A 19,374-nucleotide genomic window follows, 5' to 3' on the forward strand; every position below is an offset into this window, starting at 1 on the left:
ATGATCTAAAATCTTAATACAATGCAAAAGTCATGTCCTATTGATGTTTTGGAAGTCAAATGACTCCAATGTGTAGGGGCGTTTTAATTCTTGGTCTTCTTCAGTAAGCACGAAACAGGGGAACACATTTTGAAACAGGGAGATACTACCTAAACTTGTCCAATAAGAAATGCCCATTTTCTGTTTCCGTTTCAAAACACTTTGCAACGCTGTGCTATACTGAACACGGCCCTGGTATGACGCTCACTATATTTGTCTGTAGAGCTCACCTTTATTGTGGACACTGATCATGTCAAGGTCTTCAGAAAGCATGTGAATGCTTATTGTTACTGCATAGCATATCCCATGTCTTGTTGATACTGAATGTTTTTGCCTTGCTCTTGAATGTAACGTGTAATGCCATTGAATAGGGTTCTGTAGTTGTCAGTCACCCTAAAAAGGCAGTCAAGTCATACAGATATACCAGACTGAGGGAAGCGTGCAATGCAACTCAAAAAATGACATCTTTGACAGGAGAAATATTCATTGCTTAAAAAAATAAAAAATGTCATTTTAGTTTTTTCAATGATACAATGATTTAAACAGAAGTACATTTGATGCTGTTTTTTTGGAGACAATTGAGGTAAATGGATTGGCTTTGAACTGTAAACCAAATATCTATTAAAATGCACACATTTCACATCAACCTTAGAGTAATCCATCATATGTAAAACAAGAGATGAAGTTCCTTCATGCTCATTTCCAAAGCCAATTCTTTGGATCGTGGTTCATGCTATAGGCCCAGATTTCTAGATCTGTATATAATCTGGATACTATTGTTTTGCCATGAACTAGACTAGAGAATGGCTGAAGTACAATCCATATAATATATCAACTAGTGAAAGTGTGGATTTCTTGCTGTAATTTGGGGAAATAAGAAAATAAATGGAAAATGTCATTCACAAGCAATGCTTCATTTTATTGGTGTTAGGACCAGGTTTTTACACAAGCAGTGTAAGTGCAAAGTGGAGTTATAACAACACATAAATACTCCCATTGATTGATCATAACCACTATCTTCACACAAACAAAAGGCTTACATGCTCATTGTAACTCAATAACTATTCTTGAAAATATCCCATCTGCAAGAGCTTAGCCTTAACTCATGGTATATTAGTAATTATTAACCGGGTGGTTCGAGCCCTGAATGCTGATTGGCTGAAAGCTGTGGTATGACAAAAATTTATACCACAGCTAAGGGCTGTATCCAGGCACTCCGCGTTGCGTCGTGGGTAAGAACAGCCATTAGCCGTGGTATATTGGCGATATCCCACACCCCATCTGGCCTTATTGCTTAATTATCTAATATCTTCTAAATGTGTACATACCATTGAAATAAATACATATGAAAGACCACAAGGGTTTAAAAAACATTTTCTTCATCTCAACAAAGCATAAGTACACAATATCAAGATCTCAATACAGATATAGACAGACTAATAGTTCAGAAACCACTTACTTCCTTTGAGAAAGACAGCAGAGGACAGTTGCTGTTGATGCAATAACAAGCATAGTGGTCAGTATGTATGCGATACCGACTGCCCATATATACACAGTGCAGGTGGATGACAACACTTTGCATTCAGCCAATAGCGTGCTTTGCTGAACAGGAAGAGTTACCTAGTAACATGCGTTTACACTGACTTCTAGTGGCTCGAGTACGGTTGACATGTAGTGAAGTCGTCATCAAAGCACTGGTCTGGGGTCAGTTTTCTGTGTGGGGGGGGGGGGGGGGGGGGGTTAGGAAAAGCTGGTCCTAGACCCAACACTGTCCATCCAACCATATACTTCAATGTGATAAGCACTTAGGGCTAGGTCCGGGCTGATGTCACTTCCTGGTTCTGCCAGGTTCAGGGGGTTAGCTGTCGTACCAATCCAGGAAGAGCAGAGAGAAGGAGCACATGACAAGGAAGAAGAGGATCCAGACACGGAATCCAGCATTGTTTTTGATGGCCTGGAAACAAGTTAAGCGTACAATGAAACATACAGAGCTAAAACAGATCACTGGCTGTGTTGAGCAACCTCGAGTCAGTTCTAAATATTTGGTAAAAATGTTTTTTAAATAAAAGTTATATCCAATGGAAATCTATGGATACAGCCGTAATCTAAAAATACAACAATATACAGTATAATGAGTAGGGGAAACTACTGGGGTTGTTTAGCATAACCTGCCATTACCTCTCGGATGTCCTCGTTTCCCTCTTTAACGTTTTCAGTGGCTCCCACAACTAGCTGATGGATACTGTCGATATCAGTTTCCTGTGAACAATGCATCGACAGGAAATAAGTAACACACTAATAACACATCAATAACACCTTATTAAGTGGGATGGGCATTCTTTTCAATAGAGGCATTTTCCTTCAGGGATGGCCAAATGGAGGTCACTCACTTGCATTAGCACCTTCTCCGCAAAGATCTCCTGGAGTCGCGAGATCTCGACGACCTTGCCCTCGATTTGCCTGAAAGACATTAGGGAGGAGATTGTTTCATCTTTGCTTCACCTCAGTCATATCTAGAAATGTAGTGGTAAAAAAATGGTCTGAAGGACTGATTAGACACTCACCTAACTTCATCTACTAGGTTGCTCATCTCACTCACCAGCCTCTGGTTCTCTTGTTCAAACTAGACAGAGTGAAACATGTATTGTAAATGCTGTGTAGAATCAGACAACAACATAAAGGCAATAATAGAAGTAACACAATGCATTGGAGAGAGGGAGAGCACAGAAGCATACACAACATCTCTGTTCCATAGTTCCATACCATCTGCATCTCCTCAGGCGAGAGCTCGTCCTCCACACGGCCCTGGCCCTCCTCCCACAGGCTCACGTTGTTCTCCGGCACCTCCGTCACGCTCCGCTCTTCAGGGAGAAAACAAAAAGGGAGAAATACATCCCGTCTTCAATTCAAGCTCACGCAAACATCAAATCACTCCTGTGACTGTCATAGCCATTTATTTTCCGCTCTATCCATTTCCCTTTATCACACAAAGTCACTCCTTTCATAACCATCCCTTTACCTCTATCCAATTTGCTTTATTTTAAATACAGAAGTTGACCATTTTCATTCAAACATTTGAGTTTTAGGCACTTATAAGATTTCCACGTGCAAATAGCGCTAAATGTCAAATGATTATACCAGTAGTAGTAAATAAAAGAAAATCCATGAGAGAATAACAAGTTACATGTAGAGATGTGTAGGGCTGTAATAAAGACAAACACTATATAAATAGTCGGCTGTAGTGACTCAAAATAGATGTTCTTTCCACCCAGAGTCTCTTTGGGAACTCGTCTTGGTCTCTGTACTCACCACCGCTGCCGCTGCTGCTGCTCTCCTCCTTAGCTGTTTTCTCCTCGCTGTTCTGCTCCGCCGGTGAGCTTCTCTCTACCGCCGCCCTACTGTGGTGGTGCTCTGGCTCTAGTCTGGACCTGGAATAATATCAAAACACCAAAGACAAGGTCAGGCTTCCTAAAAGCCCCCCAAAAAACACAAGGCGAGGCCACAACATATATTATGGAGAGAGCTTACTGCCAAAAATGTTGTCAATGAATGAAGAATCATTCACAAATAAATCAGAATTCAACTCAACGGTCCCTGAAATCAAGAATTCTGTCAATAAATGAATAACTCAAGTTATTTTTTTCCATAATAGATGCGATTACTTTTAACCTTCCATTGCAATTTGTTAAAAAATGTAAATATTATTATTATTATTTTTTTTTTAATGATCTTTAAAACACTCACAGTCTCTTCTTGTCCACCACTCTCTTCACTCGTATAGCCCTCTGCTCGGAGTAAAGCTTGCATACTCCTGCAAACAGGAATGATCAACAGAAATCCGATATTGTCGACATTATTACAAAGTACTTACAATATGCACCGACGTCAAATATATCGTGACGTCGCCAATGAGCCCACCTCTCAAATATTTCTCGATGAGGTCGAGGACCGCCCCCCTGTGCTCTCTGATCTGTGTCGGTATGACCTGCTTCTCAGCTGGAAGGGCGACAACAAATGACAAAAGGGTTCTTATTATTGTGCATTATACAGTATGTCCAGTACATGCAAACCAATGGATTCACACACACACACACACACACACACACACACACACACACCTTCAGAGCGGAGCTGCTTGATGGCCTCAGAGCAGGTTCTCATGAAGATCTGGGCATCCTGGTCGATCTGGTCTCGCTCATTGTCTGTCATCCGGGTTAGGTCTGACGAGATGAGACTACAAAACACACAAAGCAATTGAAAGGAAACAAATCATATTTGGACCCAGGTCTGCTGTAAACTAGGTCTGCAGATTCTGTGCAATTAAATGAAAATGCTAAGCCTATGTTGCCCTCTAGTGGATTCCTACTGTATAGCTAATAGATCATTCCCTCAGAATGATAGTTCTGGGATGACTGACATGCTCATTTCTCATTTTCTGTCAAAGAAACATGAAAAAGGCACCCAGACCTTTCCTGTGTTTGCAGTGTTTAATAAAAAATAATAAAAATAAATACTTAAGTCAATTCTATGGGAAGATCACAATGTACTTCTTCCCATGTAAACTAATAATATGTTTTTATTATCACATTTTTAATGCATGTGACAGGTTTTTAATCACATTCTTTTTTTTTGGGGGGGGGGGGGGGGGGGGGGCTAATAGATCCAAATTGCTGCCTCTAAACTAAGGTAAGAAAATGTGATAACGTTTTTCAAGGCCAGCCCTGCGAGCGCGCACACACTGCCCTCGGGGCCTTGACCAGATGAAGCCTATGATTAGTCCCAGGGCGTGATTTGCTCTTCACTTGGTTGCAGCTCAATTATTCCACCCAATTAGACTGAGTCTCCAAAAGACCACCCCACTCGCTACTGACCCTGTGCCAGCGCCTGCCTTTCCCAACCACCCACCTCAATTAGACCAGTCAGACCTTAGAGCCTGCAACACAGCCTGCAGTCAACTCTGTAGACAGACAGACAGACAGAGACAGACAGAGACAGACAGAGAGTAGCTCCGGCCACTTTAGCCCCTAAGCCTATATAACTACTGCTTAGGCTTATGGTGATTAGTTAATGCCATCTACTTCTTTGACAATGAAGGCTCTCGGGTTGAGAAGGTTAAAACCTTTTTTGGATCCTTTATGAGACTGATGTTTCAAAGAGGAAAAGGCTCAATCAAGTTGGCAAAAGGTTAGATACATCCCAATCCACATGGAGGCCGAGCTGAACCCTTCCTGGAGGATTTTCTTTAGGCCAAACATGTGAAAAGGGATTAGCCCTACATCTTATATCCACATGAAAGTCACTGTTGAAAACAGACAGTAAAAAGGACAGGGTTTGGTGACCTGAGACGAGGATTACCTTCCAGCATTCACATAGTCCTTCCTGTGCTGCAGCAGGAAGTCTTTCAGCTTGGTGATGTTGGAGATCTGTCAAAATGAAGAGAAAACACATTAGAGAAGTCTATCAATGTCTTCATGTTTCGCTCTCTATTTGTTGGCCACATCTTCTTTCATGATTTTGTCCCTGTCATGTCTTAAAGTAATGATGGACTGTCGTTTCTCTTTGCTTATTTGAGCTGTTCTTGCCATAATATGGACTTGGTATTTTACCAAATAGGGCTATCTTCTGTATACCACAACACTACTGATTGACTTAAACGCATTAAGAAAGAAAGAAATTCCCCAAATTAACTTTTAACAAGGCACACCTGTTAATTGAAATGCATTCCAGGTGACGAACTCATAAAGTTGGTTGAGAGAATGCCAAGAGTGTGCAAAGCTGTCATCAAGGCAAAGGGTGGCTACTTTGAAGAATCTCAAATATATTTTGATTTGTTTAACACTTTTTTTGGTTACTAAATGATTCCATATGTCTTATTTCATAGTTTTGATATCTTCACTTTTATTTTACAATGTAGAAAATAGTAAAAAAAATAAAGAGAAACCCTTTACTCAGTAGGTGTGTCCAAACTTTTGACTGGTACTGTATGTATGTATGTATGTATGTATGTATGTATGTATGTATGTATGTATGTATGTATATCATTATTTTTTTTGACACATTTTCTCCGCTCCTGACTGCATGTGCTGCCATAGAAATAGAATGAATAGAATGGTTGTCCAACAAGTCAATAATGGCATAATGGGTGGACTGGAAGCCATTATGAGTGTATCCATAGGAACAACGTTAGGTTGAAGATGACAATATTAGATGTCTCGCACAGCCGAATGCTGCAAAGACGTCTGAGAGGTTGGTGGATTTCATTCATTCACTGGTAGACCAAAGAGTTAGTTTCAGGCCCTGCTTGCATGTCTCAAGTTAGGCCTTCCTTTAAAATGACCAAACTTAGCATTCATTGACTGTGACAGGCCACCTTGTCCATCTGTCTCGCTCTATCCATTCTGAATTTTACGAATTAATATTGGTTTACGGCAAGACATACCAAATTCAAACTGGCAATTTCCTCGTTAAAATAGCCTAGCTCTTGTAAATAAAATCATTCTCTTCTATACACTGTAGCTCCCTGACAGAAAACATTTAAATACGCCTGAAATGTATAATCTGTCGACTATGTATCATAGATAAAATGTCCGGGAAGATGTGTGCACAGGAAAACCAGAGGAAACTCGGTGGAATCCAATATTTGCTCCTATAATTCGGTTAACATCGAAAAACCCCTAATTGCTTCCCCATCCACAGAGCGGAGCGCAAGAAGGACAGACTACACACACAGCAGGCTCTGTTGGCGAAAATATAAGAGAAAAAAAAAACCTATGAGAGAATCCAGACAAGCGCCATGTTGAAAATGACACAATGAGTTCGACTGTGACAGAGACCCAGGGCGAGCGGGATTATTTTTCTAAAGCCAAACTACGCCGTCTTTGGTCCAGTTTTTTCCCTTCTAATGACCGTAATTACCAAATTGCTGCAGTGGTAAAGCACGACCTGGGTCTTGGTCTCTAATGGTGACTCTAAAAAATATCAACGAGAAGAAAAACGACAGGACTTTGAAAAGAAAAGGTTAAAAATAAATAAAAATAAATAAATACAGAGCTACAATTTGCTTGAAACCCATCACCTCTCCTAGAAAGCAAATAAGCATAGATGACTCGAGGTGTGACATTGCTTCAGAGCAATTAGAACAGAGCAGGTTTAAGATAACCGAGTAAAGGGCTGTGGCGGTGAGTCGACCCTTGTAATAATACAATTATCAGGGGTCAAAAGTTAATCGGTGTTCAGAGCACTTGGGAAGGGGTTGAGTGAAGCACAACGTTCCCATGGTTGAAAGGCAGGGGTATGTTGTTGTCTGCTGTCTGCTGTCTGTGTTGTTGTCTGCTGTCTTGCTAGATTCAAGACGAATGCCCTGTCTGGGATGGGCAACTCCAATCCTCGGGGGCCTGAGTGTCTTTATTTTCCTCTTCTCCCAGACACTCACTATATAATCGCAGCTATAAACCCATATCATGCTAATTTGGCCTACAACTCAAGAGTCACTACATTCTTCTGCTTTTGTAACACACCTTCTCACCAGCAGATAGCAATAGGCTGCCAGTTTGGAGCCCTACTGGCTTTCAGGAGAGAACAGAGGAGAAGAGAGAAGATGTCAAGAGTGCTGGTTTGGGGGGGGGTTTGATCTGTCTCCTGTGTGTATACATTTGGGCTCAGATTCCCACTGCAACCTCCAGGGTTTGCAGAGGGTCACCGGGATCAATTGCTCTTGTAACTTAAGACTCTAAAGAGCTAGTAATACCTAAACAATGAGGAAGGGGGTAGCCTTGTGCTTGCGGCTGGAGGAGAGTGCGTGTGTGTCCCTGCCAAAGTATGCGAATGTATATGAATGTGCTTGTGCGCGTATGTTGTGTTTGGAGCGAGGCAGCAGGAGGAGACAGTCTGCCGGGCTACATCTAATCTCATCATCATCAAGGACCCCCACTTTATCTTCTCACTCTCTCCTGCCCCTCAGCCTGTACGAAGCGCAAACAAACCATCACAGTGCATTATTATTCAAACACATTTTTAAAGGCTTAGTCAGCTGATTTTTTCTTAAGTCAGTCAGGGCAGGCTCTTTATTTGACTAAAACCAGGTAACTAAGATAATTTGATAATGATCACCCAGACTCCATTGCTTGACCCCTAGCTGCCCATTTTGAAGCCTGTCCAAATCTGATTTGAGATCTATAGACCATAACTAGCCTAATTGTTCAAAGAAGACACTATGAGAAACACTTAAAGCTCTTTGCAGTGGAGGGGACGTCGCCACATAGATCTTTTCACTGCATTTACGTCTTACTCTTGTGTATTAGAAATTGAGATTTCTGGTCAGTCACAGCAACACAGTCAATAATCTACACTCGCATTCAAAGGCAATCTAGGAGCTTTAAAAAAATAATCTGGACTACAACAAACATATCTAAACATCTCAGATTTCAAAAGAAATAGAGAAAAATAAATTAAAAGCAAAATAATTTTTCTGGTTTTAGTTAAAACTAGGCCTATGAAATACTGCGGTGTTCACATAGCAGACTCATGGCGGCAGGATGATACCGGATGTCACTGTTTTCAATGAGATGACGACAGCAAATTCTGCCACAAAATACCATCCACTGGGTCCACTTTGTGGTTCAAAGTGCTTTATTTATTCAGTTAAAAATCTTGGCCGTAAGTTAGCGTGTTCTTCTAACCAGCTCGCCAGGCCAACTGCCAAGCAACGTACGGTAGTCCACGAGTTTTCATGCCATCCAATCGGATTTTTGAGTCACATACTTCAATGCAGCATAAACAAAGAACAAAGTATACTTTTAACTAGGAGACCACTGTCGTTCTCCTTTTGCTCTAATGTCAGATGTCGAGTTTTTGCAACGTGTCCAATTGATGAACAAAGGCTCTGAGGTTTATCCTGTTCAAAGCAGCGCTCTCTCCTGACTACAATGGACGTGAACAATGTCATATTCTAGCTTCATTGAGAAAGAAAGAAATTGGGAACACATCAGACTTCCCCTCAGCCCCTCGGAACCTCTACCCCCTTCACTTATTTTAGCCCAGTCTTTCATTTTAACTTTGATGGAAAACATGACTAACAAACCCGAATGTTGTGTTGTTTGTTGGGTAGTTGAGCAACACTAATGTTTGGTTTTGTTGCACTTCAGGGATTCATTAATGAAACACACAGATGGACACATTCTCCTCAAGGCCTGTGTATACGGTGCCCACAGTAGAACAGACTAGATTAAACTAAATGTAGGCTACCCAAATGTAAATGTTAACTGGTAATTAGGTTTGCCTAATTCTTTGACACATGTTCAATGTTTATTGTGTCTTTGTGAAAAAGGCAGGTTGGCCTATCACAAAAAAAATTAAAAAGGGGACCATCGCGCTTTCCCAGAAGCTTGGCTGGTGCGTAAATCCTGCAAATTCATTCAAACAAAAAGGTCTAATGGGTCCGCACTTAAAAAGATGTCGCATAAAGCTTACTTCATTTTTTAAAATTAGTATTTTCATTGCATCAGGGATAGCGTACACAAATGTTTCAGCTTCGCAGCCTTCTGTGAGTAGGTACAATTTTCTTTTAATTCAAGACAGCATTTGTACGGAACAAATGATGCAGTGAAAATCATTTTAAAAATGAAGTAAGCTTTCATGCAACAACTTTTGTTTGGCCTATTACAAAAGCCCTGAAACCTTTTACAGTTGTTTTGAGAAAAGTCACTTTCCCTCTAAGGTTTGTTCTGGTTGTCCCTGAGCGTGGATGTTCCCTAGTTTGTGATTGAGGACATTTTTCTGTGTATTTTAATACAGATATGTTAAATAATATCCTAATTGAGAATGTTTGAGTAATCAATTATCCTATAGATTACTTATTGTCTTATGTGGCCTAGGCCTATTTGTCAAGGAATGAGCCTCATTGCTTAATTAAATAATGCCGTTATGGCTCATATCAATCTGAATTTTGCCTATAAAGCCTGTGTCTCTGAAGCAGTACAGTATTTTTGTTACAATTACACTGTTTAGTCTGCCAAGTATCTGGATTTCATCTCGCTGCCCCCTAAGTTTGACACTCGTCCACAGACCTGTGTTTGTGCATTTACGTCTCCATATGACACTTTATTTATTTTATTTTTTTGCTAAACTGGCAAAATCCCCTTTCTTGAGATGTCTGTGGGCAAATGCTAGATAAGATTGTATTCCGCACTTGCATTTGATGCCTCAAAATTCTATTTTCCTGGCCTCCGTGCGAAAACAGAGCAGAGATTAAACCAACTGGTAAAGACAGTGTTTAGCAGGACATTCAGATCAGGTAAATCCCCTCAAATCCCAACCTGATGGTGAGAGAATACATTTGCAGTTGAGTGAGTGAAATATAGATATTTAAAAAAAATACTTTGTGGGAGATAATGAAGACTAGTGAGACTACAAAACATAAACCACTGATCATGACAGCAGATGCAGGTTCATGGCAATTATTGTGGGGTGACATGCAAAAACTTGCTCTGTGTCAACAGGGAGAAGAGTAAGAAAATGGGGTGAAGAGATTTGTTCAAATTAGGCGTGTGATTCTCAGGTAATGGGGCCAACAAATATAGCCTAGGCTTGTACCTTATCTCTTAGCCTAACAGTTAGACTATGGCTTTCTAATTTTAGAGCAGCTACATTCCATCAAAGCATCACATTTACTGCCCTGTGTAAGCACTTCAAAACTTTATATTTTGCCAGAAAGTGTTTTTCCCCCAATAGGAGAGACAGTTTTAGGGAATTTCTCAGACATTCACAGTTCACTTGCGAACAGAACAATTATGTCTGAAATGGACCCAGGTTATCAAAATGTAACTCAATGTTTTGAGAATATACCAGATTATCATTTCCATTTCAAAATACGCCATGAGAGGGCAACCCCTACCTCGCTCGAGTTAGGTAATAAACGCATATTTCTAAGTGCTGGCTGATCACCTCACTTTTTGGACATTCAAAGAAAACAGTAAAAAGCGGTCCATTGTGGAACGGTGCTGTTGATTTGAACAATTTCGGGGTGACCTCCTGCATTTAAACACGAGAAGAGCAGCCTGCTGTGGAGATGAGGGGAGCGGTGAAACTGAGATCACAGTACCTCAAACCGACCCGAGGTAAAAGATTCCCTCCCGATCACCGCACCTCAGACACTTACTAGCCGTTCTTACTAGTCCATCAAGCCTTTTGCTTCGCCATAAAAAATATGTTCACTTTCTGCAAAGGGTAAAGTTTTGAGGGGGAAAAAACAACCCATACATGCTACTTTATATTTGTTTACTTTGAAGTTTTCCTCCCTATCTGTTTTGTGAAGTGTCACTGGGAACTGAGAAGGCAGTGCATGTCTTGGAGGGCGCCCACATCTGTTCAGCATTAGGGGCCGGCCGTCAACATTGTTACTTGGGACCTAATTTAATGTTTTCTCTGCTTTGATCTTCCACCTTTAATCACTGGCTCTTGGGAGGATCGGCTTTCCTCAAGAAATTGTTAGAAAGCTGAAAGAAAATGTTATTGCAGCATGTTTATGGAATCAAACATGTAAAGAGAGGGCTCGCACACAGAAAAAAAAATGGATCCTGTATCTGAAGTCTTACAGAGAAAAGGATGAGGGGGTGGGGGCAGATGAAAACCACCACATAACTGTATGCAGTGAGGACATTCCAAAATTTCAATTCCTCCAAACATTGGTTCACCAAGATCGTTTCAGATGATATCGGTAGCACAGGGGAGACAGCGGGAGGGTGGGGGCCCAGGGTCGGGGGGTGCACCACAGGCTAGGTTTGAGTTTCCTCAAATCAGCATCCCTGCTTTCATTAAACCATCATTTCCAATATCATTGCAACAGGGGTGCGAGAGGCATAACAAAGCATAGTTGTGTGGAGCTGAGTGACTGGGCTTGTTTCTCCTGGCTATGGTTGGTGGGGACATCAGGTATGGATCAAGAGCTGATGTCCCTGGGGAAATCCAGAGGAGTTCTTCAAGGTGCCTTTGATAGGGCTTGTATCCATGATACTCACTTCTGCATAGTGGTCACGCTGCATGTGGCGCACTTATTCTATTTGCCAGTCGCTTTCAATGAGCCCTCTTTATTTCTACACCAATGATGGGTCGCGACTATGTGGTGGGTGAGAGTCTGAAAGTCCAGGAAGACCACAGATCTAGGATCCACGGATCTATCCCCAACCTACTGCATTTGAATGACATGTAAAAAAAAAAATGTTAATTATTATTTATTTTTTTAAAGAGGAAGATGTGGGGGTAAAAAACACAGCCTCTCATCAGGACTGTCCATCACTGGGTGTTTCATATTAGGCTATCCCCTAACATTGGAACTGGCTTTAATCAAGGAAGGCCCAAAACATTTTCAGACTCCAGCCGCCCAAGCCAGACTGTTCTCTCTGCTACAGCACAGCAAGCGGTACTAATGCACTAAGTACTAAGTCTGGAATCAACAGGACCCTGAACAGCTTTCTACCCCAAGCCATAAGACTAACAAACGAGACAGGTTATAGCTAATTCAATGGCTACCCGGAGTATCTGCATTAAGAGGTCGACCGATTATGATTTTTCAACGCCGATACCGGTTATTGGAGGACCAAAAAAGCCGATACCGATTAATCGGACGATTTTTTTTGTTTTTGTTGTAATAATGACAATTACAACAATACTGAATGAACACTTATTTTAACTTAATATAATACATCAATAAAATCAATTTAGCCTCAAATAAATAATGAAACATATTCAATTTGGTTTAAATAATGCAAAAACAAAGTGTTGGAGAAGAAAGTAAAAGTGCAATGTGCCATGTAAGAAAGCTAACGTTTAAGTTCCTTGCTCAGAACATGAGAACATATGAAAGCTGGTGGTTCCTTTTAACATGCGTCTTCAATATTCCCAGGTAAGAAGTTTTAGGTTGTAGTTATTATAGGAATTATAGGACTATTTCTCTCTATACTATTTGTATTTCATTAACCTTTGACTATTGGATGTTCTTATAGGCACTTTAGTATTGCCAGTGTAACAGTATAGCTTCCATCCCTCTCCTCGCTCCTACCTGGGCTCGAACCAGGAACACAACGACAACAGCCACCCTCGAAGCAGCGTTACCCATGCAGAACAAGCGGAATAACTACTCCAAGTCTCAGAGCGAGTGACGTTTGAAACGCTATTAGCGCGCACACCGCTAACTAGCTAGCCATTTCACATCGGTTACACCAGCCTAATCTCGGGAGTTGATAGGCTTGAAGCACAACGAAGAGCTTCTGGCAAAACGCAGGAAAGCGCTGTTTGAATGAATGCTTACGAGCCTGCTGCTGCCTACCACCGCTCAGTCAGACTGCTCTATCAAATCATAGACTTAGTTATAACATAATAACACACAAAAATACGAGCCTTAGGTCATTAATATGGTAGAATCCGGAAACTATCATCTCGAAAACAAGACGTTTATTCTTTCAGTGAAATACAGAACCGTTCCGTATTTTATCTAACGGGTGGCATCCATAAGTCTAAATATTCCTGTTACATTGCACAACCTTCAATGTTATGTGATAATTACGTAAAATTCTGGCAAATTAGGCGGCCAAAACTGTTGCATATACACTGACTCTGCGTGCAATGAACGCAAGAGAAGTGACACAATTTCACCTGGTTAATATTGCCTGCTAACCTGGATTTCTTTTAGCTAAATATGCAGGTTTAAAAATGTATACTTCTGTGTATTGATTTTAAGAAAGGCATTGATGTTCATGGTTAGGTACACATTGGAGCAACGATACGCACTGCATCGATTATATGCAACGCAGGACAACCTAGAAAAACTAGTAATATCATCAACCATGTGTAGTTATAACTAGTGATTATGATTGATTGATTGTTTTTTATAAGATAACTTTAATGCTAGCTAGCAACTTACCTTGGCTTCTACTGCATTCGTGTAACAGGCAGGCTCCTCGTGGAGTGCAATGTAATCAGGTGGTTAGAGCGTTGGACTAGTTAACTGTAAGGTTGCAAGATTGAATCCCCCGAGCTGACAAGGTAAAAATCCGTCGTTCTGCCCCTGAACGAGGCAGTTAACCCACCGTTCCTAGGCCGTCATTGAAAATAAGAATGTGTTCTTAACTGACTTGCCTAGTTAAATAAAGGTGTAAAAAAATAAAAAATAAAAATAAAAAATAAAAAATCGTCCAAATCGGTGTCCAAAAATACAGATTTCCGATTGTTATGAAAACTTGAAATCGGACCTAATTAATCGGCCATTCCGATTAATCGGTCGACCTCTAATCTGCATTGACCCGATTTTTACACTAACTCTATGCACACACACTGGACTCTACCCACACATACTTACGCTGACAACCCAACACACACTACATACTGTGCATTCGGCAAAGTATTCAGACCTCTTCACATTTTGTTACGTTACAGCCTTATTCTAAAATGTATTTTAAAAAGAATCCTCAGCAATTTATACACAATACCCCATAATGACAAAGTGAAAACAGGTTAAGAATTTTTTGCAAATGTATTAAATATAAAAAACAAATACCTTATTTACATAAGTATTCAGACCCTTTGCTATGAGACTCGAAATTGAGCTCAGATGCATCCTGTTATCATTGAACATCCTTGAGATGTTTCTACAACTTGGAGTTCACCTGCAGTAAATTCAATTGATTGGACATGATTTGGAAAGGCACACACCTGTCTATATAAAAGGTCCCACAGTTGACAGTGCATGTCAGAGAAAAAACTAAGCTATGAGGTCGAAGGAATTGTCTGTAGAGCTCTGAGACAGGATTGTGTTGAGGCACATATCTGGGGAAGGGTACCAAAACATTTCTTTAGCATTGAAGATCCCCATCATTCTTAAATGGAAGAAGTTTAGAACCACCAAGACTCTTCCGAGAGCTGGCCGCCCGGCCAAACTGAGCAATCGGGAGAAGGGCCTTGGTCAGGGACGGTGACCAAGAACCCGATGGTCACCCTGACAGAGCGCCAGAGTTCCTCTGTGGAGATGTGAAAACCTTCCAGAAGGACAACAATCTCTGTAGCACCCCACATATCAGGTCTTTATGGTAGAGTGGCCAGACGGAAGCCACTCCTCAGTAAAAAGGCACATGACAGCCTGCTTGGAGTTTGCCAAAAGGCACCTAAAGACTCTCAGACCATGAGAAACAAGATTCTCTGGACTGATGAAACCAAGATTGAACTCTGGCCTGAATGCCAAGCGTCACATCTGGAGGAAACCAGGCACCGCTCATCATTTGGCCAATACCATCCCTACGGTGAAGCATGGTGGTGGCAGGATCAGCAGCAGGGACTGGGAGACTAGTCAGGATCGAGGAAAAGGAACAGAGCAAAGCATAGAGAGATTCTTGATGAAAACCCGCTCCAGAGCGCTTAGGACCTCAGACTGGGGCGAACGTTCACCTTCCAACAGGACAAAGACCCAAGCACACTGCCAAGACAATGCAGGAGTGGCATCGGGACAAGTCTCTGAATGTCCTTGAGTGACCCAGCCAGAGCCCGGACTTGAACCCGATTGCACATCTCCGGAGAGACCTGAAAATAGCTGTGCAGCAACGCTCCTCATCCAACTTGACAGAGCTTGAGAGGATCTGCAGAGAAGAATGCGAAAAACTCCCCAAATACAGGTGTGCCAAGCTTGTAGCGTCATACCCAAGAAGACTAGAGGCTGTAATCACTGCAAAATGTGCTTCAAAAAAGTATTGGGTAAAGGGTCTGAATACTTGTGTAAATGTGATATTTCCATTTTTAATACATTTGCCAAAATTTCTAAAAACCTGTTTTTGCTTTGTCATTATGGGATATTTTGTGTAGATTGATGAGGAAAAATACAACTTAATCCATTTTTGAACAAGGCTGTAACGTAACAAAATGTGGGGAAAAATAAAGGGGTCTGAATACTTTCCGAATGCACTGTATGCCCACAAACACATATGCATACTGATGCCACACACTTTCCCACTCAGCACATACACTGGTATTGTCTATTTTCTATCCTGTTGCCCAGTCACTTTACCCCCTACCTACAGTGCATTCAAAAAGTACTCATATACCCTCCACTTATTCCACATTTTGGAACGCAAGGAAATCAAAAGATAACTTATCTAAAGGGATTTGACTTCTCAAACACGGCAAAAAGATGACACAATATCACCTTATTAATTCAGCCACTTACTTAGCTAACTAGTAAGTAAAACATTTAGGGGTCATGTTAACGCAGAATTCTTCATTTTTCATGCAGGAAAAAATTATAACGCATAATAAATATCTTGCTGCGTTTTGTAAACGCATATCTAAAATGGTTCTTATTGTAATTTCTGCTCGGCATCAGACTAATTGTGTGTTTCAGTTGCATTTCTTCCACTTGGATGAGAATTCACAAATAGGCATTCTATCAGCAGACAGCGCTCTGACTGTAGCTACTTTTCTCGGTGTAGCCAGCCTACTTATCTCCGGGAAATGCAATAAACTTTAAGAAAAACATTAGGAAATGTAGCTGGCTACACCGAGAAAATGTGTAACTATCTAGCTAGTAGAATACACTGACTGTATGTAGGCGTTCCGGAACACACCACTAACCTGTCAAATGCAAAAAGTAGTAGGTAGCTAGCTAAGTTACATGCCAAGTTCTGAACGTTTGAGCAAAGTATTATTGGTTACTTAGAGGTCGATATAAGTAGCGAGCACATCATAGACCTAGACCTTTTTAGATAGCTGGCTAGTTGTTAGTTAACGTTAGGTGTTAACTTTCATGACTTCCAGATACGTTTGACTAATGTCGTTAGCACGCTAGCCTCTGACTCGGCTAACGTTAGCTAACTGACGAGCTAGCTAGCTACCATTAGCTATAACGGTACCGAACTCTATTAATTTCCATCTCTACACAACTGTTATTAAAATAAATTAGCTACATTAACTAACGTTAGCTAGCAAGGCAAACGTTAGCCTGTGCAGTGAATGTCACTCACCACTTCCTTCGCCTTGAGAGAAAATCCATGTTTGGGTCTGCTCTTCTTGAAGATTTCATCTTTCGGCAAATCAAACCCTACTCCGATAGCTTTATTTCGGGTTTTTACCGTTTTGACACTGGCTTTGAACAGTAAAGTTATATCAACAGCCATTTCTGTCAGTAGCACGGCAGTACACGCCACTGTCAACAGCGACACGTCACCACATTCAACGTCATATTTTTGCGACGCATGGGTGCGTTCCAAACATGCATGGTTGGCCACTTTAGTGACAATGCCGGTGTTTGGAGGATATATTGGCAGGATGTTGTTAGGCCCGAGACTAAGTCGATGGTCGGCAAACCGTGCAAATATATCCTCCAAACACCGGGTTCGAGGGCATTATCACTTTTATACAAAAGGTTACCAACATATTCAAATAATGATTGACATATTTTCATAAAAAAAGTTATTTTGTTGAATTTATTCATAGTATTTTATCCTTCCACAAGATACAGTCCTGACACAAATTTAGGGTTGCTACCCAAGCCATTTGTTCTATCGATTCAGTTGCCAGAGCTGCGACCCAGTTGTTCAGTCTTTTTGTTCTGTGTCTATGGACGCGACCCAGACATTCGTTCTAAATGTTCCATTGCCATACTGGCTGCCAACGTTCTTATCCCTTGCTTGCTAGCTAGCCAACTACAGTTCATTTACAGTCATGTCAAACAGTGCAGCCAGAATAACACCAGTAGCTGCATTTGCATTTGTTTAACCTGTTTTCTAGTGAGATGTATTTCAACGCATCCATTACAATGAGCTAATGAGGCGCGATTTCGCCTGGTATAGAAAATGTGATCTTTCATCAGGACACTGTTTTTCAGAGGAGCTAGCCAACAACACAGCTAACACAATCACTTCAAACTGAAGCTGGAAAGAATGCAAACTAGCTGCACTTCATTTTGTTTTACCTTTTTTAATTTACATTTCTTTGTACATATCCATAAAAATGCCTGTCTGTCTCATCCAGACTGCCGACACGTTCATTACTATGGGACAGCTGGAGATCGAATTTGAATATTGAAACAATGTTGCAAATGTCGGAGAGACAGATAGCAAGGTTTATACACTAATGTCCACTGTTGAAAACTAAATGTTAGTGTGCAATGTGAGATAATGTCTAGATGCTTTTTATAGTGGAGATCAAGTTTATAAATTGCCTGGCTGGGCTGATGAGACAGTGGATTGCGCAGTCAGATGGAACAGAGTAAATATGCTGGAATGTGGTTTTAACCAACCAATATTCAGGATTAGAACCACCCGTTGTATAATTAAGCACAGATACTGTAGAACAATGAGTTATAAAAAATCTTTGACAAGTGTGCAGCATTCCAGTAAAAGACTATCTAGGGATCAAAAGTGCAAAAGAAAAATAATAAAATGAATAGCATGTATTTCACCCCAATATTCTGTGGAAGAGTTGCTGACTCTTATGCAAGGGTGGTCTTAATGTTTAGAATGTACATTAACCACATTTTAAAACGTATGAATACATTTTGCTAAAGCATAGACCAAGCTAACAATTCTAGGGCGATAATGTTTTTGTAATGTTATCCGTAATGTTCCCCTAATGTTTGAGTCTCCAGTTTTCTGTTAGTTAGGGGAACATTCTACTTATGATAGCAAAAACCTTCTGAGAACCTTTTTAGCAGGTTTTGGTGTTAAAGTTAGGATAACATTGCCTTAATGTCAAGCCGAACTTATCTACAACGTGGTTACAATGTTCTGAGAATAGACACGTTTCGTGGGAATGTTGCAAGAACATTTCTGTGTATCAGTTGTCAGGACGTCGCCTGATGGTCCCAAAGAAATGTTCTCCCCCCAAAAAACTTACTACACATCACGTATTGTTACTGTTGCCAAGCCCTGATTTGTGAACCACTGATCTATTCACAGCTCTTTTTGTCTGTTGGCAAGGGATACTCACACACACACACACACACACATATTTGACACACTTTGACACACGTGATTACATTGTGCATGTTCATTTATACAGTAATTATTATTCAACATCAATAAAATACAGAAAAAAAAAATATTGAATGTACTTTTAACAGAGCTGAGATTTAATTAAAAGTGCATTCATCTTGTTGCTTACACCTATCAAGTTGTTTCATATCTACACAAGTGCCCAAGGAGTAGAGGTTAGGGTTTATACTGGACAGGGCCTCACTATACTGGCCCAATAAGCACATGCCCTAATGATATCCCTTATTGGCACAGTGGTTAGGGTGTTTGTCATGGGTGCTGTTGGCCTGGGTTTGAATCACCCTACTCTCACATTCTTAGCAATATA

The 19,374-nt window shown here is 40.8% G+C and overlaps 1 protein-coding gene across 1 annotated transcript; it reads right to left on the bottom strand.

Moving 5' to 3' along the window:
- Positions 1 to 932: 932 nt before the first annotated feature.
- On the bottom strand, positions 933 to 17,235 carry LOC120064101 (syntaxin-18-like). Its single transcript, XM_039014456.1, has 11 exons — positions 17,037 to 17,235; positions 5,395 to 5,462; positions 4,158 to 4,273; positions 3,958 to 4,035; positions 3,784 to 3,850; positions 3,349 to 3,467; positions 2,803 to 2,900; positions 2,604 to 2,662; positions 2,430 to 2,499; positions 2,218 to 2,298; positions 933 to 1,993 (listed from the first exon to the last, which is right to left on the bottom strand). Exons 1-11 carry the CDS (start codon positions 17,187 to 17,189, stop codon positions 1,898 to 1,900), a joined length of 1,005 nt encoding a protein of 334 aa, XP_038870384.1. The 5' UTR covers positions 17,190 to 17,235; the 3' UTR covers positions 933 to 1,897.
- Between the last annotated feature and the right edge of the window lie 2,139 nt (positions 17,236 to 19,374).

This window comes from Salvelinus namaycush, chromosome 2, assembly GCF_016432855.1.
Source record: "Salvelinus namaycush isolate Seneca chromosome 2, SaNama_1.0, whole genome shotgun sequence".
NCBI classification, from domain to species: domain Eukaryota; kingdom Metazoa; phylum Chordata; class Actinopteri; order Salmoniformes; family Salmonidae; genus Salvelinus; species Salvelinus namaycush.